This window comes from Hemiscyllium ocellatum, chromosome 11, assembly GCF_020745735.1.
Source record: "Hemiscyllium ocellatum isolate sHemOce1 chromosome 11, sHemOce1.pat.X.cur, whole genome shotgun sequence".
NCBI classification, from domain to species: Eukaryota; Metazoa; Chordata; class Chondrichthyes; order Orectolobiformes; family Hemiscylliidae; genus Hemiscyllium; species Hemiscyllium ocellatum.
Window position 1 is genome coordinate 86789960 of NC_083411.1, and position 20527 is coordinate 86810486.

The 20527-nt window shown below is 44.0% G+C and overlaps 1 protein-coding gene across 1 annotated transcript; it reads right to left on the reverse strand.

Annotated features, from left to right (window-relative positions):
* Positions 1–11784: 11784 nt before the first annotated feature.
* cited1 (Cbp/p300-interacting transactivator, with Glu/Asp-rich carboxy-terminal domain, 1) lies at positions 11785–18176 on the reverse strand. The gene is made up of 2 exons (XM_060832218.1): positions 17872–18176; positions 11785–13932 (listed from the first exon to the last, which is right to left on the reverse strand). The coding sequence occupies exon 2, from the start codon at positions 13874–13876 to the stop codon at positions 13427–13429; it is 450 nt and encodes a 149-aa protein (XP_060688201.1). The 5' UTR covers positions 13877–13932; positions 17872–18176; the 3' UTR covers positions 11785–13426.
* Positions 18177–20527: the final 2351 nt, after the last annotated feature.

Genomic DNA, 20527 nt, shown 5'->3' on the forward strand with positions numbered 1-20527 from the left:
GCTCTCTCCTCAGATGCTGCCAGACTTGCTGGGTTTTTTTCCCCCCAGCTATTTCTGACCTTTTTTTGAGTGTCCTCGTAACTTAACAGCAAGTGGTTTCTTTCCAGTACTTCAGAGGTTTGCATTTTACACACTGTCCTGTGTCAAAGTCGTCAGCCCTCCAGGAATTTAAGATTATTTTCCAGGGCACCACCATGAACAACCAGGGAGAACATTTATAAGGGCTGAAAGTGTTTGCTGGTTACAAAAATATGGGAAAGGGAGTCTATTGCATGTTGAAATTTCCACAAGTAGGTCCTACAGAACTGGTAAGATTTACAAGGGTGGGATTTATGTAGTTAATGGAAGGGCTTTGGGCAGTGTTGTCAAACAGAGAAACATAGACCCACGTATATAGTTCCTTGAAAGTGGCATCACAAGTAGACAGGATGGTAAAGAAGGTGCTTGGCATGTTTGCCTTCATTGCCCAGACCATTGAGTATAGGAGTCAAGGCATCCTGTAATGGTTGTACAGGATGTGAGTGAGGCTACTTTTGGAGTACTGTGTACAGTCGTCCTGGTACAGGAAGGATATTATTAAATTGAAAAGGGTGCAAAAAAAATTAACAAGGATGTTACTGGGCCTGAAGGGTTTAAGTTATGAGAGACTGGATGGGCTGGGCCATTTTGCACTGGAGTGTAGGAGGTTGAGGGGTGATTCTATAGAGGTTTATAAACTCATGAGGGAGATAGATAAGGTGAATAGCAAAGGCTTTTTTTCACCCTAGGGTAGGAGATTTCAAAACTGGAGGGCATAACTTTCAGGTGAAAGATTTGAAATGAACCGAGTGGTAACTGTTTCTCTCACAGGGCAGTTTGTATGTAGAACAAACTGCTAGAGGAAGGGATGAATGCAGGTACAGTTATAGTGTTTAAAATACATTTGGACAGGTACATGAATAGGAAGGATTCACAGGGATTTGAACCAAACACAGGCAAATAAGACTAGTTTAGTTTGGGAAACCTGGTCAGCATGGATGAGTCAGTCCAAAAGGCCTTTGTCTCTTCGTATGACTCTATAACAGGTGATGTTGGTTGATAGATAATCTGATCTACTGATCATTGTTTCTGAAATTAACTTTCTCATGTTGGTTAAAAGTTGTCTTTTCCAATTTTGAACTTGCATTGTAATTCTACAGCTTGCACCTTTTGTCATTGACAGATCTGATTCTCAATCGCAGTGTTTTTATGTGGGGATCTTGGTATTTGGAAGATGAAGCACTCCTAGTTCACAAGCTTTTTTGTTAAGACACCTTACCCTAAAACTGCTCTTGTCTCTGTTCAGCTGCTGGGATATTCAAGGCCGGGGAAACCCAGTTACAAAGTGCAAAATAGATTAAATCCAAGGCTGCCAACCACATTTCAGCAAATTAAGTGCCAGTCTGCCTTGTGGGACCATGTTGGCTGCTTGCCCCTTGCCTCATCTCCATCAAGATAAGAAATGGGTGGTTTGGGGTTTGGGTTTTTAAATTCTAACATTTCTCTTGGCCCCAACATATTTTTGGCAGTTAAAATTCAGCCTGTAGTAATTGATTTGAAGAAGTAAACATTGGACCATCTAGTTCTTCTTAACCATCCTTCATTTTATTCGCATGATTATAGAACATTTGGCATATAACCGCAATACTAATAGGGATTTATCCACAAAGAAAATTAGAGATATCTATGTCACCCTCCAGATCATGAATGAATGTATTTAACAAAAGGAAACAATCAGCGATACTTGAGGAACCCCACACAGGACTGGTGACCTTTAGGAACATACTCAATATTAAACTACCTTCTACTAAATATCTTAGTTAATGCACTCTTCCATTGCCTCCCCATATGAAGAGATTTTGTTGTGCTGTGCGATTCCTCATGTTGTATTTTATTAAAAACATTTCAAAAATCCAAATGAATGATGTCTGTAAGGCCTCTTGACACAGCATTTTCTTAAGAATATCCAAACACATTTTAAAATATAATTTTTCCAAACAGGGGACAGGGTATTTGGAATAGCCTATCCAAGAAGATAGTTGATCAGTTCAGTCATATAATTTTTTGAGAGTGATGGATATATTTTTGTCCGTCAGGAGAATACTGAATGCTGAATCATGAGTAATAACCGTCTTCTCGAGCTTGCTTGAATGTCTTGAAGAGTCAGGAAGAATATTCCAACAAATTTTCATGATATTGGCTGCCTTTTGTTTCTTTATAGCAAGTATTTCTTCCAATTCAATAACGAGTTATCGTGATTAATAATTGTGATGGCTGATGCATTTGGGACACCACCCACGCCATCCACCTCCTCTATGACTTTTGTCACCCTGGCTTCCAACGCCTCATCTTCACCATGGATATCTAGTTCCTGTACATGTCCATCTGCCATGGCAAAGGCCTCCATTTCTTCCTCTCCTGCCGACCCAACCAGTACCCTTCCACCGACATCCTCATTCGATTGGTGGAACTGGTCCTCACCCTCAACAACTTATCCTTCAAATAATCCCACTTCCTTCAAACCAAAGGGGTAGCTATGGACACCCCCATGGGCCCCAGCTATGCCTGTCTCTTTGTCGGACAAGTGGGGACAGTCCATCTTCAGCAGTTACACTGGCATCATCCTCCGCTACATCGATGACCATATCGGCACCACCTCGTGCTCCCACTAGGAAGTTGGACAGTTCATCAACTTCACCAACACCATCCACCCTGATCTTATGATCACCTGGACCATCTCACACCCCTCCTTCCTCTTTACAGATCTCTCCGTCTCCACCTCCAGACATCTATTTCAAACCCACCGACTCCCACAGCTACCTAGATTACACGCAACCCCTGTCCTGTAAAGACACGATCCCTCACTCCCAATTTGTCCGCCTCCACCACATCGTCTCCCAGGAGGAGCAATTCCACTCCAGGACTACCTGGATGGCCTCCTAATTCAAGAACTGCAATTTACCCTCCCAAGTGATCAATATGTCCTCCAGCACATCTCCTCCACTTCCTGCACCTCTGCCCTTGAACCCCACCCTTCTAAACGCAACAAAAATAGAGCCCCCCCGGTTATCACCTTCTACCCCACTGATCTCCAGATGCAGCACATTATCTTTCATCATTTCTGCCACCTACAATCAGACCCCACCACCAGAGATCTATTTCCCTCCCCCCACCTCACCTCCATCCAAGGCCCCAGAGGATCATTTTACATCCAAGCAAGATTTTCCTGCACATCCAAACACTTCATCTACTGTATCTGTGCTGTATATCTCTATGACTCTGTGTGGTCTCCATTGCATTGGGGAGACAGGGCGCCAACTCGCAAATGTTTCAGGGAACATCTCTGGGACACATGCACCAAACAACCACACCACCCTGTGATCAACCACTTCAACTCCCCCTTCCACTCCACCAAACACATGCAAATCCTGGGTCTCCTCACTGCTAAATCCAAGCCACCTGACAACAGGAGGAAGAACGCCTCATTTTCCACTTTGGGACCCTTCAATCTCACAGCATCAATGTCAACTTCACCGGTTTCCTAATCTCCCCTCCCCCCACCTCATCCCAGATCCAAGCCTCCAACTCGGCACTACCCTCTTGAACTGTCCTACCTGTCCATCTTCCTTCCCACCTATTTGCTCCACCCTCCCCTCTGACCTATCATCAGCATCCCCCACCTGCATCTACCTAGCGCCTTCCCAGCTACCTTCCCACAGTCCCCACCCCACCCTCCTATTTATCTCTCAGCCTGCTTTCCCCTACCCACATTCCTGATGAAGGGCTTATGCCCGAATTGTCAACTTTCCTGCTCCTCGGATACTGCCTGACCTGCTGTGCTTTTTCAGTGCCACATTTTTCGACGCTGATGACAGGTTGAACAAGCCTTTGTTGTAACTTATACATGCAATTTCTATGATTTGATTTGAAGTTATACATGAAAATTATTTTCTTCTATTTCTTTGTAAGATTGCTATATTGCCTCCTTTCAAGGCCAAAAAGCCCTATTTTCATCATGCTTTCATCACATACCTTTTCTAATGTTGGTGATCAGTCTTGTGGCTATTCACAGCAGCACCTCCACAGTTTGAATGTCACCATTGTGCCCTGATAACTAGATCTGGATACAACAATCAAGATATACTATAGACCAGTGAGCCTGACGTTATTGGTGGGCAAGTTGTTGGAGGGAATCCTGAGGGACAGGATGTACATGTATTTGGAAAGGCAAAGATTAGGGATAGTCAACATGGCTTTGTGCGTAGGAAATCATGTCTCACAAACTTGATGGAGTTTTTTGAGGAAGTAACAAAGAGGATTGATGAGGGCAGAGCAGTAGATCTGATCTATATGGACTTCAGTAAGGCGTTCAACAAGGTTCTCCATGGGTGACTGGTTAGCAATGTTATATCTCATGGAATACAGGGAGAATTAGCCATTTAGATACAGAACTGGCTCATAGGTAGAAGACAGAGGGTGATGGTGGAGGGTTGTTTTTCAGACTGGAAGCCTGTGACCAGTGGAGTGCCACAAGGATCGGTGCTAGGCCCTCTACATTTTGTCATTTACATAAATGATTTGGATGCGAGCATAAGAGGTACAGTTAGTAAGTTTGCAGATGACAACAATATTGGACATGTAGTGGACAGTGAAGAGGGTTACCTCAGATTACAACAGGATCTGGACCAGATGGGCCAATGGGCTGAGAAGTGGTAGATGGAGTTTAATTCAGATAAATGTGAGGGAAAGCAAATATTAGCAGAACTTATGCACTTAATGGTAAGATCTTAGGGAGTGTTGCTGAATAAAGAGACCATGGAGTATAGGTTCATAGCTCCTTGAAAGTGGAGTCGCAGGTAGATTAGATAGCAAAGAAGGCGTTTTGTATGCTTTCCTTTATTGGTCAGAGTATTGAGTACACGGGTTGGGAGGTTATGTTGCAGCCGTACAGGACATTGGTTAGACCACTGTTGGAATATTGCATGCAACTCTTGTCTCCTTCCTATTGGAAAGATGTTGTGAAACTTGAAAAGGTTCAGAAAAGATTTCCAAGGATGTTGCCAGGGTTGGAGGATTTGAGCTATAGGGAAAGGCTGAACAGGCTGGGGCTGTTTTCCCTGGAGCATCGGAGGCTGAGGGGTGACCTTATAGAGGTTCACAAAATTTGTAGAGTTATGGATAGGGTAAATAGGCAAAGTCTTTTCCCTGGGGTCAAGGAGTCCAGAACTAAAGAGCCTAGGTTTAGGGTTTAGGGGAAAGATATAAAAGAGATCTATGGGGCAACATTTTCACACAGAAGGTGGTATGTGTATGGAATGAGCTGCCAGAAGAAGTAGTGGAGGCTGGTACAATTGCAACATTTAAGAGACTTTTGGATGAATAGGAAGGGTTTAGAAGGATATGGGCTGGGTGCTGGCAGGTGGGACTAGATTGGGTTGGGATATCCGATTGATGTGGACGGGTTGGACCGAAGGGTCTGTTTCCATGCTGTACATCTCTATTTACACAACACGCTGCATCTGAAAGGTGAAAAGCATTGTGGAAGACCCCACACATCTCTCACTGGCAGAAGATACCGGAGCATACAGTCTCTCACCGTCTGACTGTGCAACAGTTTCTTCCCCCAAGCCATCAGGCCCTTTAACGCACTTTAATCAGACTCTTTCCCATTTGAAATTATTTCATATTGCTGCTGGAAAAATATCTATTATTCATCATTCTTCTGTTACATTGTAACTAGTGTGTTTAGCACTGCTTATTCACTTTATGCCGCATATGATTGTGTAGTTTGTGCTGTCAATGTAGCACTGTACTACTGGAGGAATGCTATCTCATTTTTACCGTATCTGTTGTGTATGGTAGAAATGACAAATAAAAGCTACTTTCTCTCTCTAATGAAAAAGCAAGGTTTGATGACTTGACCATGATAACTACCATAAACAGTGGATGTGAAGTGAAGTTGTTTTGATTTAGCTATTTGAAATGTATCTTTTTTTTTGTTTTTCCAAGTTAATCTCCAGTAAAGATAAACAGCTCAAAAAGTACATCACTTTGGATTCAGGATGTAGGAATTGCATACATTTGATTCACCCTCCAATATTTTCAAATGGCAAAACATAGCTGCCAGCTCCATGTTAGAAATTTGGCAATTTTGGGAGTAATGAGGTTGGAGGTGTATACAGATTCCTTTCGAGAATCACTGTTCCACCAGTTGTAACAAATTTCAAATTTAATCAGTGTCAATGTGGTCAAGTATATAGGTTTTACATTGTAACTTGTTTAGAATTAGAAACGATTCAGCCAAGTATCTCTTTTGTCAGCAAAGAATAACTTCTTTATTACAAATAAAAGTTAAATGCACAATAGTTATAGACAAAAAAAGCTTCAAACTGTGACGGAGTCTTCTAACGTTACAAACTTAAAACATGAAGCAAATATGGGTAATTGACAAATGATGGTTGAACACCCCATAGAATACATCAAACACCAACACCCTGGAGTTGTTCAGGGAGAGGTGGGCGCCGCAGGGAGTGGAGTGCATCATTTCCCCCTCCAACGCTATTTTGATTTAGTCCCTGCCCTCCCCTTCACTGTTTGATCATACAGCATTGCCCTCTTTGATGTGAAGGGCACTGCTCGTCACTGGCCACTCAGGTGTTCTCCTATTTTCCTGGCGGTGGAAATTGAATAAAGATTTGTGCATTTTGTGTCTCTCACTGTGTCTCACACCTGCACACAAACACAAAAAAAAAAGAAAAAAACAAAGAAAAAGAAAAGAATACATCAAACACCAACACCCTGGAGTTGTTCAGGGAGAGGTGGGCGCCGCAGGGAGTAGAGTGCATCATTTCCCCCTCCAACTCTATTTTGATTTAGTCCCTGCCCTCCCCTTCACTGTTTTGATCACACAGCATTGCCCTTTGATGTGAAGGGCACTGCTTGTCACTGGCTACTCGGGTGTTTCCTTTCTTCCTGGTGGTGGAAGTTAAATAAAGATTCGTGCACCTTGTGTCTCTCACTGTGTCTCACACAAACACACCATGGGTGCTGGGGAAAAATAAGCACTACCGCAGTTAGGCGGTAGTGTGGGGATTAATAAGAAAGAAAAAAAATGCATCAAATTGCAAATACAATGAAACAGGTCCCATGGATTTCTCTGTCTGCTCTGCTCTTGTTAGTGATACGGTGAGTCTCCAAATCTGATTATGACTTCACAATTAAGGGATTATGATTCTTCATTATTGATGACCTTGCCATGAAACTCCCTCAAAATCTACCCCACATGGACAACATCAATGATTGCTGATGTTCAGGTGGCCTTTCTTCCTTTCTTGGGACTATGTTCTTTAGAATTCTTGGAAACTGCAATCCATCATTTGTGGCATACCCTTGAAATCTTTTTGTCTACATTTTAGTTTGCTTAAAAAGTTACTGGGTTGGTGGGCAGACATATTTCATGAGGAATGTTATCATTGTTACAGAACACTTATGGCATAAATTGCATAAAACAAAAGGATAATTCATCACAATTTGCAGACTGAGACTTTATGAATATCAACCAGCATCCCAGCTAATAGGGCAAAATTCTTAAGAATTAATGGGAATTGACATTTTAAATGTAATGAGGCATCAGAATTATCGTAAAGATTATTTTTTGTTAAACAGCATAGTAACAGTGAGATAAACTTGATAACATACATCAAAGTAAGTAAATTAAATAAAACAAAATGAGGCAAAAACACAGAGATGGGACACGGCAACAAAAAGGTCACATAACACATGATGAACGTGAGAAAATAAAAATGAAAAGATAAATACATGATATACAGCAGAATTTTGCATTTTGGGTCAGGACTCAGGATAGGTATATGGACCGGCTGCTGACAGGTGGGACTAGATTGGGTTGGGATATCTGGTCAGCATGGACAGGTTGGACTGAAGGGTGTGTTTCCATGCTGTACATCTCTATGACTCTACAACCTTGACTCCTGACATTGGGATCGAATGCAGATCCTGAACCTGCATGATGTCAGGAAGTCACCCAACAGTAATATTGCCTTTCTGGTCAAATTAGTAGCCAAAGGACTAGCTCGCAGAGTAACTAAGGAAGGTAGTTAGAAGACCAATAGGAGGCCATGCAGCATGGAAGGAACAGACTATAGTTGTAGATAGGAGAGAAAGAAACACCTTTCTCTTGAAATACTGCCCACCAACCAGTAACTTTTAAGAGAACTGAAATGAAAAATGGCCATGGCTATTGGACCAAGGTAGTGGAAGGGGGAGCCTTCCTCTTTATTTCTGTGGCTCAGTTCTAGCTGGAAGATCAGGGAGTGTCAGCAGACATTTGATCTATTGCCAGAACCTTTGAAAATTCCAGTCAGCCTCTGGTCCATGATCTTATTGGCCCTTTCCGAGTCTTAATTAGCTACTTCATTTGTGGATGGAAAAGCTCTGCCACTGACCCGACCTTTTCCAGAATGGCCCTGAATGGGTTGGCAATGTGAAGCCATAGGACTGCACTGCCACAACATATCAAAGTGAAATTCTTTCCATAAAGAAAGAGAAATAGTAAATCAAAATGATGACTGAGAAATATTCATTTTTGTATACTTTCTTACACAACTACCCATATCCCATGACAACATATGTTCCAGAAGTCACAGTCAGAATCATGAAGTATTATCCTTAAAATTTACATCTTATGGTTAACACTGCCCAGTGAGATGCTTCACACTCTTCATTCTTTTAATACAGATTGTATGTTTATTAAGAAGCAGTGCTGGTAAAATAATTTTGGAACATTTTAAACAGTTCTTTGACATTTCATCCAGAATAAGTAAAAAGTACCACAGCTTTAAGTCATTCAGGTTATTTTAAGCATGTGCATTCAACAAATGTGCATATTAGTGGTACAACAGCAAATTACCCCACAAATAGGTCTGTGTTGACAACATTAAATTGTATAAAATAATATTCCACCTTTGATGTGGTCATTACAAATCTATTTTGTATTGTACACTAGTCTTTAGAATTTGCAGAATTTTCTTCAAAGTTTTGGAAATGTTTCAAAATCATTCTGCATTCCACCAAGGACACTTTTTCTGCATTTTTTCTTACTTTATGTCTATTTTGAATCTCTGCAAAATCCCAACAATGGACAACAGGGTGGAGCAGTGTGTACAGTCACTTAAGCCCAAACTACTATGGATTGAAAACTAATACAAAATCAAAATACTGGAGAGGATGGAAATCTGATAGAGAAACAGAAAATGTTAGAAATAATTCTGATGTCAGGCAGGATCTGTGGAAAGAAGTTGGTTTCATGTTTCAGATCTGAGACCCTTTGACAGAATTGTTTTGATGATAGGTTACCATGTCTTAAAGAATAAGTCTGTTTCTCACTGCAAGTGAGGGCTGCCTGACCTGCTAGGTATTTCCAATATATTCTACTTTTATTTTAAATTCATGGGAACATACTCCAATTTAAATCTGGGAATGGAAAGAGAAAATTTCTATCTTTATTTGGGTGGGGCTGCTCTTAAGCCCCATGGGAGGGAAGAGCTAGCAGTTATTTCTGCTACAATGGTACCATGCTTAGGTGATCTTGTTAATGCTGATCTTGCCTCATGTACCTCCTGTGCAGTGTAAGCTGTATGCCTCAATTGTCCAAATACCCTATCATCTGTATGTCCTTGCTTACTATGATCTGCTTGCACTGTTCACAAACAAAGCTTTTCACTCTACCTAAGTACACGTGACAATAAATCAAATCTGAACTTCTGAATTGACTCATCATACATTTTTCTGAGTATTTCGAGAAAACAGTTTCCCATTACATTTTTTTGCACTAAATCAATTGGAAAAGTTATAGTATGGTCACTAGACAAGAGGGCATTCAGTCCATTAAATCTGTGCCAACTCTGCAAGAACAATTGAATGAGTCCCACTCCACAGTCCTCTCTCTGTGGCCCTGCAATAATGTTTTATTTTGGGTGTCGATCCAGTTTCCTTTGCAAAACTGAGATTCAATCAGTGTCCACATCTTTCTTGGAAGTTCTTATCAGATCCTAATCACTTGCTGAATACAATTACATGTTATTTTTAAATGCCAGCACACCAACCCCCCCCATCTCCCAACTCTAACTGTGTGATAACACTGAACTTACTCAATTACTCAGGTTCATTGTTCACATTATTTTATAGAATTTTATTCTCATCCTCACTTTCCATTCTACTTAACAATTCTATGTTTTTATTTTTCTCTTTTCTGAGCTCAGCTGTAGACAATTCCAATTTTGGTTCAAGAGAAAAATGGAAAGTCTCCATATTAGAGAGGAAGAAGGCACGGTGGCACAGTGGTTAGCACTGCTGCCTCACAGCGCCTGTAGACCTGGGTTCAATTCCCGACTCAGGCGACTGACTGTGTGGAGTTTGCACGTTCTCCCCGTGTCTGCGTGGGTTTCCTCCGGGTGCTCCGGTTTCCTCCCACAGTCACAAAGATGCGCGGGTCAGGTGAATTGGCCAAGCTAAGTTGCCCGTAGTGATAGGTAAGGGGTAAATGTAGGGGTAACGGTGGGTTGCACTTCGGCGGGTCGGTGTGGACTTGTTGGGCCGAAGGGCCTGTTTCCACACTGTAAGTCTAAGTCTAAGTGCTGGATGTCTTGAAAGGCATAAAAGTGGATAAGTCCCCAGGACCTCATCAGACGTACTGTAGAACTCTGTGAAAAGCTATGGAAGTGATTGCTGGGCTTCTTGCTGAGATATTTGTATCATTGATAGTCACAGGTGAGGTGCCAAATGACTGGAGGTTGGATAACGTGGTGCTACTATTTAAGAAAGGTAGTAAGGAAAGGCCAGGGAACTATAGACTGGTGAGCCTGACATCTGTGGTGGGCAAGTTGTTGGAGGGAATCCTCTGGGACAGGATCCATGTATTTAGAAAGGCAATGACTGATTAGGGATAATCAACATGGTTTTATGTGTGAGGAATCATGTCTCACAAACTTGATTGAGTTTTTTTGAAGAAATAACAAAAAGGATTGATGAGGGCAGAGCGGTAGACATGATCTATATGGACTTCAGTAAGGCATTCGACAAGGTTCCTCATGGGAAACTGATTAGCAAGGTTAGGTCTCATGGAATACAGGGAGAATTAGCCATTTGGATACAGAACTGGCTCAAAGGTAGAAGACAGAGGATTGTGCAGAAGACAGAGGATTGCTTTTCAGACTGGAGGCCTGTGACCAGTGATGTCCCACAAGGATCGGTGCTGAGCCCACTGGGCTTTTTGTTATTTATATAAATGATTTGGATGTGAACATAGCAGATATAGTTAGTAAGTTTGCAGATGACACCAAAATTGGAGGTGTAGTGGACAGCAAAGAAGGTTACCTCAGAGTACAACGGGATTTTGATCAGATGGGCCAATAGATTAGATTAGATTAGACTTACAGTGTGGAAACAGGCCCTTCGGCCCAACAAGTCCACACCGACCCGCCGAAGCGAAACCCACCCATACCCCTACATTACCCCTTACCTAACACTACGGGCAATTTAGCATGGCCAATTCACCTGACCCGCACATCTTTGGACTGTGGGAGGAAACCGGAGCACCCGGAGGAAACCCACGCAGACACGGGGAGAACGTGCAAACTCCACACAGTCAGTCGCCTGAGTCGGGAATTGAACCCGGGTCTTCAGGCGCTGTGAGGCAGCAGTGCTAACCACTGTGCCACCGTGCCGCCCACAAAGGCTGAGGAGTGGCAGATTGAGTTTAATTTAGATATATGTGAGGTGCTGCATTTTGGAAAATCAAATCAGAGCAAGACTTATACACTTAATGGCAAGGTTGTGGGAGTGTTGCTGAACAAAGACACCTTGGAGTGCAGGTTCATAGTTCCTTGAAAGTAGAGTCGAATGTAGAAAGGATAGTGAAGAAGGCATTTGGTATAGTTTCCTTTAATGGTCAAACCATTGAGTATAGGAGCTGAGAGGTCAAGTGTGGCTGTACAGGATATTGGCTGGGCCACTTTTGGAATATGGTGTGCAATTCTGGTCTCCTTCCTTTTGGAAAGATGTTGTGAAACTTGAAAGGGTTCAGAAAAGATTTACAAGGATGTTGCCAGGGTTGGAGGATTTGAACTATAGGGAGAGGTTGAACAGGCTAGGGCTGTTTTCCCTGCAGCTTCAGAGGGCGTGGCGTGACCTTATAGAGGTTTATAAAATCATGAGGGGCTCAGATAGAATAAATAGATATGGTCTTTTCCCGGGGGTGGGGGTGTCCAGAACTAGAGGGCATAGGTTTAGAGCGAGATGAGAAAATTTTAAAAGGGACCTAAAGGGCAAACTTTTCACACAGAGGATGATGCGTATATGGAATGAACTACCAGAGGAAGTGGTGGAGGCTAGTACAATTGCAGCATTTAAAAGCCACCTGGATGGGTATATGAATAGGACGAGTTTAGAGGGATATGGGCCTAGTGCTGGTAAATGGGACTACTTTAGGTTAGGATTTCTGGACAAGTTGGACCATGTTTCAGTGCTGTACATCTCTCTGTATCTATGACTGATAAGCAATGTAATCCTCAGTGTCACTGTAGGTCTATAACAAGCTTCAATGAGTGAAACACAAGAACTGACATGTAGTTGGGCTGTTGGTGCCTCATTGACAACGTGAGGGACCTGGTTGAGTGGAACCTGAAACAGGCAGCAGTCTTTTTGTCCCTGTGTTACTAACCTTCTTTCCTGAACTTGATGGAACCACATCAAGTTTATGTCTGATTTGGAGTTCAAGTTAAATAAAAATATGTGCCATTTGATTTTAGGGAGCAGGGACTGGTTACATTGCGTCTCCCAGGCTGGCAAATGAAATATATCCACTCCTACAACTTGTCGAAGGAGTCATCTGGCATTTCCCTTTTGTTTTCACACAAGAGTGTCCTACTGGAGAGTTTAGAATCCCAAATTGCTGTCAAGATCAGGAAAAGTGGGAGATTCCTGGTGTGATGTTAACAGCATGTCTATGACCCAGATGAACTGTTTTCAGTTGAAAACAACAGTGTTAACTTTTTTAAGGCACATCAAACAAGGTTTGTGCTTCAAATTAAGTTCCAAGTGTGTAATTATAAACGTCATGGAGACTGTCCTGTGGTGCGGTGGTACTGTCCCTACCTCTGGACCGGAATCACATCTCTGAACAGGTTGATGAGAAAATTCAATGAAGTGAATCTCAGTAGTGTCCTGTAGGCTGCAGTGTGTCCAGTTCAATGTGGAAGCCTTGACTCCAGCTTGATGATAGAGACATCAGACTTTGCAAAATAAAAAGCCAGTCCACTATCTGAGTAGACACTATTATTCCAGGAGGTGACTGAACACTGGATTCTCACGCCCCACTCAGCTCCAATCTGTTTTAATCGGTGGGTATCAGATTAGTCCATCTGACCAAGCTGCTCCCACTGACCGGCGTCACCTCGGAGCTGAAGTCAAACTCGTTGTGTCCCAGCCAGAGTTCTGGCAGCTCGTCCACTCGGTCCAAGCCCAGCTCCAGCACCAGGCTCATGAGTGAGTCCTCATCGATGAGGTCCGTGTCAATGATGCCCGGTGTGGCGGGGCTCGCCTGCCCTGGGCTTGGAGCAGCCGTTGGAGCCTGGCTGTCCCCGGAGGCTGCAGCAGGAGCTGCCGCCGCTGCTGCTGGGCTCTCGTACTGGCTGGTGAGTTTCTGTAGCTGCAGGCTGGCCAGCAGTTGTGGGCCGTGCAGTGCCAGCTGCTGCTGCTGCTGTTGCTGCTGGGTCCCGCACCAAGGGGTGAGCCGTCCCTGTCCACTGCTGCTCCGAGCTACCGAGCCTCCACAGTGCCGCATAGTGACCGCTTCAGCTTCCTTCAGTCCGGGGTCCACCCGAGAATGCAGCCGGGGACCTGAGGGCAAAACAACCTGACATTAGCAACGCCCCAAGGACAGAGTCTCAAACACAAACTTACACACCAACATCTCTGGAACCCTCAATACAGACATTTTCCAATTGACCTGTTCAGAGGGGTTAATATACTTGTTTGTAGTAGGTGGTGTGCGAATCTGGGCTTCCTGGCTCAGAGGTAGGGACATTACCACTGTGCCACATTTTCTCTCAATGTATACCTGTTACGTGATCACTATTCGATTGGCTAAGTGGTAAAGTACTGTATTCGGAATTGGCATCAGAGTGATTCAAATTCCTTCCCAGTTTATGATGTGGAGGAGCAGGTGTTAGACAAATATTACACAACACCAGGTTACCATCCAACGAGTTTATTTGGAAGCACCATTTGGAGTTCCTGTAAACCTGTTGGACTACAACCTGGTGTTGTGTGATTTTCAACCTTCCCAGTTAACATCCTGCATGTCAGTTCCGGTTGATTCAATTACAATCAATGGGAAAAAGCTGACAGTCCATGATGGAACAAAAACAGAAATTGTTGGAAAAGCCCAGGTCTGGCAGCATCTGTGGAGAGAAATCAGAGTTAACGTTTTGGATCGAGTGACCCTTAGAATGCCTCAGTCCATGCTGATCCGTTTATAAACGATGAAGCAACTAGGACCAGAGGATTGCTTTATGATCATGTAACATTTCATAAAATCATGCAGTACAGAAAAGGCCCTTTGGCCCATTGAGTCTGCCCTGACAAAAAACTATTTTAGATCTACACGAGCCCCACTTTCCAGCACCTGGCCCATCGCCTTGAATGTTGTGATATTTCAAGTGCTCATCCAAGTACTTGTTAAAGGTTGTGAGGTTTTCCACCTCGACCACACTTCCAAGCAGAGTACCCTCTGGGTGATTTTCCTCAAATCATTCCTGAACCTTCTGCCTTTCACTGTAAAATGGCGTCCCTGCTTCCTATCCACCCTGTCCATGCCCCTCATAATTTTGTACACCTCACTCAGGTCCCCTTTCAGCATTCTCAGCGCCAAAGCAAACCCGAGTTTGTCCAGGCTTTGTTCATTGCTACACTGCTCCATCCCAGGCAAAATCTTAGTAAATCTCTGTACTTCCCCAGTGTAATGTCATCCTTCCCATCGGGCGGTGAACAGAACTGCACACAGTACGCTAGCTGTGGCTGAACCAAAGTTCTGTAGAGCTCCAACATAATCCCGCTTCTGTTGTTATTATCTATGCCACAACTGATAAAATATCCCATATGCCTTCTTAAAGTAAAACTCTATTAATCTACCACCTTCAGGGATCTGTGTTACTCCTTCAAGAATGCATCACCTTGCACTTATCAGGGTTAAATTCCAATCTTATCAATGGGTTTATATCCTCCAGTAACCTAACGCCTTCCTCCTCACTGTCAACCACCCGGCCAATCTTTGTGTCATCCACAAACTTACTTATCACCTGACCCCCACCCCTTCAATCCCCCAAACACACAGACACTCTCACCTCCATCGTTTGAACACGTAAATGGAGGAGACATTTTAAAAGATAATGTTCAGGATGTTAGCAGTCTCCCCAGGCTGGTTCAGAACCCCCCTGTCAACTGAAATCAAATTTAAATAGAATTCCTAAAGACAACCGCGCCTAATCTAACTAAAGAAACATTGAAGACCGTTCTCACTGAGACAAACTTTGACCGCTTTGTTCACAACAGAAGCGTGGGGTCAGAAAAGGTCGCGGACGCTCGGTAGTTTTACCAAGGGCATTCTGATCGGTTTCCTGCTCCCGCTGCTGTTCCGAACATCCGTTATTTTCAAAGAACGTTCTCCCTCTTATTTAACTCACTGACCCCTGCTCTTTGATCCCTGGCTGGATTTAAACAGATAGTTGTTTTTGCAGCATCGATAGCATGTATGAACCCCATATGACTACCTACACCTCAGAGTCTCCCCGGTCACTGCCTCCATCCAGACTGTACAGGCGGAGATCATTTCTCCACCGAGAACACTGCTTTACCCTCCAGCACAAAACCTCTCAAATCCCTGAAAATCCTCTGTGATCAAAATGTACTGGGTCGCTATAAACCAAAGTGCAGTGGACCGGTCATTAATTACTCAGAGTTCTAACCCTCGGCCCTCTTGGGTTTGACAAATATTTAGCTCAGCAGAATCCAGGGGTAATCGGGACATCAGTTGGGGGCAGGGGTTTTTCATCCCTTTAACCCCTCAGAGGGACCATATTGACTTTCGATTTATAAATGGGGTATGCAATACAACGGTGGAAAACTAATTACTGTTTACAGGATAAATAGACAAAGTCTTTTCCCTGGCGTTGGGGAGTCCAGAACTAGAGGGCATATAGGTTTAGGGTGAGAGGGGAAAGATATAAAAGAGACCTAAGGGGCAACATTTTCACACAGAAGGTGGTACGTGTATGGAATGAACTGCCAGAGGAAGTGGTGCAGGCTGGTACAATTGCAACATTTAAGAGGCATTTGGATGGGTGTATGAATAGGAAGGGTTTGGAGGGATATGGGCCAGGTGCTGGCAGGTGGGACGAGATTGGGTTGGGATATCTGGTCGGGTTGGACCGAAGGGTCTGTTTCCATGCTGTACATCTCTATGCCTCTGTGACTCTACGGTGAACCTTTGAAAATATGTTTATTCCTGCGGCAACACTTTCATTCTCATTTTTGTTTCACGCCTCCTAGAATTCAAATATCTGGCATTCACACCTTGGGGTTGCTGTGATACCGGAAACTTGACACTCATTTTGTAATGATGCTCGTGTTTTTCCTCCCGCCTTGTGAACTCATTCCCGCGATGCGCTCCACTCTGAGCACAGCATGTTGCACATGGCCTGTCACTTCTAAAAGCGTAAAACGCAGGCGTCAAATTTTTGGAACAAGCCCCCAATATATTTTCTGATTAAATTTCCTTTTCCTTGGATGCTGCCTAACCTGCTGTGCTTTTTTTTAATAGATATTTTTATTGGAAGTTTAACATTTTGACAAATTTACAAAAATAAGCAGAATTTTCAAGCACAAACATTAATATAAAAATAGATCTTAAATATATAATCATCAAAATTCAACTAATCCACAATCATCCAGAGTGTATAGTTGAGTCGCTTACATCCTTCAAACAAGAGAAAATGTTCTCTAATACACTCATAACAGTATGATAAAAAGGAAGCTAAACCTGCTGTGCTTTAACCAGCAACACATTTTCAGCTGTGATCTCCAGCATCTGCAGACCTCATTTTTTACCCCAATATATTTTCCCCGATATTGACGGCTCATGTCTGCATTATGTGTTTGTACTAATATTAGGCACGGACGCCACAGGAGTTAAGGATAACGATATATCTCTCGGCACATGTTGTGTATTTTGTGTGTAGATCTGGACTGCCCCTGTATGCTCTGCTTTACCGAAGGAAACAGCTGTGGTGTCGACCGGAATGCCCTTTAAACATTAGATGTGGGCCACCCTGACCCGCAGTTGGGAAATATCACCAAGAATGCCACGTGGGTATACTTGAACGGACCACTGTCCCAGGAGACTAGCTGGGTTTTGGGGGTTTGCTATGAACGCGGAGCCCTGTTTGCCTGAAGACGGTTTCTGTAAACGTGCGATTGGATGGAGAGCTCCAGGAGGGGAGGGGGTGGCCGCTGAGATGGGATGAGACCGTCCTCTCCGGGGAACATGAACTCGCACAGCACCGTGCACAAAGCGGCTGCTACAGAAGACACTGCTGAACGGTTCATAAGGACATAGGAGTGGAAGTCAGGCCGTTCGGCCCATCGAGTCCACTCCGCCATTCAATCAAGCTCCTTAAAAGTGAGAGAGTGCCTTTCCCACGCTTTCTAACCTTCTCTAGATTGCACTTGGTTCTAATTGACGCCCGATATTGGGGGAGGGATTCTCACCCACCGTCTTACCTTCTCCAAGGCTGGTTCCCCGAGCCAGTGTCTCCGATTGCTTCAGTAAAGGTCAATCTGCCGATCTACGGTAGGGGTGTGCAGGACCAGACCAGCCCTGTGCCCAGCCGGAGGCTCCGGAACTTGTGGGGTCCCCTCACTGTTGCTCAAGCACAGTATTCCGGATCCAAGACGGTGACTTCCAGCGGCAGATTCCCCTGGAGGTGGAGTTGTCAGGATTTGGGGACTGTCCCCAATATGAACGATGCTCGCCTGACCGCGCTCAGCCCAATGTGTGCAGCGTTCTCCCTGTAAATCCCCACTTGAAATGAAAGTTTTTTCTCTCTCTGGTGCTGTCCGGCCGTCACTGAGACCCACCAGCACTCAGAGCCTCACAACGTGCGGCTGCAAAAACCTGGACTGGATCGCCCCCTGTCCTTGGAGGGAGCTTTTCCATGGATTCCTCCAATGAAATCAAACTCACTTATTATTAGCTAGAGCGATCGGCTGTCCTGGAGGGGAAGTCTCGAGGAGAATATCCCAAATCCCCAAGGTGCATACTCAGCAACTCCGCTTGCTAGCAGCTGAACAAGAACATACCCTGATTTCCCCTGCTCAGACACTCCTCAGACCAGGGTAAAAAATGAGGTCTGCAGATGCTGGAGATCACAGTTGAAAATGTGTTGCTGGTTAAAGCACAGCAGGTCAGGCAGCATCCAAGGAATAGGAAATTCGACGTTTCGGGCATAAGCCCTTAAACGTCGAATTTCCTATTCCTTGGATGCTGCCTGACCTGCTGTGCTTTAACCAGCTACACATTTTCAACACTCCTCAGACCAGCCTAGATTGGAGATGACCATGTGGTACCCACATTGTACCACATTTGGGAGGAATTGCACGAGATTTCTGTTTTCCCCGAAGAATTCTTCCAAAAATTTTTTTTTATTCACTCTTGGGATGTGGACACTCTTGGCTGTCCCTCGTTTGCTTGTCCCTAGTTGCCCCTGAGAAGGTGACAGTGAGCTGACTCCTTGAACCACTCCCGTCCACTTACCATAGTCTGCAATGCCCTGAGGGAGAGAAATCCAGGATTTTGAAACAGTGACAGTGAAGGAACTGCAGTATACTTTCAAGTCAGGATGGTGAGTAACTTGGAGGGGAATGAGGTGGTGGTGTGCCCATGTATCTGTTGCGCCTGTCCTTCTAGGTGGAAGTGGTTGTAGATTTGGAAAGTGCTGTCTAAGGGTCTTTGGTGAATTTTTGCTGTGCAACTTGCAGATAGTACACACTGCTGCTACTGAGTGTTGGTGGTGGAGGGAGTGAATGCCCATGGATGCAGGCTGCTTTGTCCTGGATGGTGTCAAGCTTCTTGAATGTTGTTAGAGCTGCACCCATCCAGGCAAGTGGGGAGTATTCCATCACACACCTGAATTGTACCTTGTAGATGGTGGACAGGCTTTAGGAAGTCAGGCAGTGAGTTATTGGCTGCAGTATTCCTAACCTCTGATCTGCCCTTGTAGCCAGTGTGCTTATGTAGGTAAGCAGGGGTGCTTGTCTACCATGAATTCCAGCATCAGCATATTTTTTTGCCTCTAACTGTGCTTACGTGGCAAGTCCAGTTAAGTTTCTGGTCAATGGTAACCCCCAGATTGATAATAGTGGGGGACTGAGTGATGGTAATGCCATTGAATGTCAAGGGGCAATGGTTAGATTGTCTCTTATTGGTAATGGTCATTGCCTGGCATTTGTGTGGCATGTATGTGATTTGTCACTTGTCAGCCCAAGCCTGGATATTGTCCAGATCTTGTTGCATTTGAACAAAGACTGCTTTGTTCTGGGGAATTGCAAATGGTGTTAAATATTGTGCAGACATTGGTGAGCATCCCCACTTCTGACCTTATGATGGAGGGAAGTCTCCATTTAAAACAGATAATTCAGAGTTATCTGCTGAAATTGACCAAAATAGGGTCAGAATTGACAAGGAGTGGCAATATCATGCAAATTGCCCATCTGGCCCTGTATTACAAAATAAGGGGCTCTACTTCTGAGAGGAGGTTCTGCTCATAGTGCCCTCAGAAATGCAGTACCATTCTTCCATTCTGACAGTTCTTTCAATCTGTAGAGGAAGAATAGAATGAAGTCCTTGCAGGAAATGGGGTGTGAGAACATATAGTCCAATTAACTGTAGAGATCAATTGGTTTTTAATAGATATTGGTGGGCAATGCAGTCCTTGAAATGGAAACAAATGAGTAAAGGAAGGGTAGAGTTAAAGAGTTGGAGATGGACCAGGCAGTATGGTCCACTCTTCTGTCACTCCTAACACTTACTCACACTCCCATAGCAGCTTCTCTTGCAATTGCAGAAGATGCAACACTAACTGTTTTATTCTTTCCTCACTGTCCAAACACACAGCATGTATACTTGCGTTACTTTCAATCTAGTTGACATATTTGCTGTCACAATACAGTCTCCTCAACATTGATGAGACCAAAAGCAATTCGGATGACCGCTTTGGGAATGTCTCCAATCTATCCAGAAGAATGACATAAACCTTCCAGTTGCTTGCCATTGAAACACACTAACATTTCCATTCTACGCCTGCTGCAGTGTTCCAGTGAAGCCCAATGCAACTGGCACGGTGGCACAGTGGTTAGCACTGCTGCCTCACAGTGCCAG

Excerpts from the sequence above, each read along its gene's own strand:
- cited1 (XM_060832218.1), bottom strand. The coding sequence starts at position 13,876 with ATGCGGCACTGTGGAGGCTCGGTAGCTCGGAGCAGCAGTGGACAGGGA.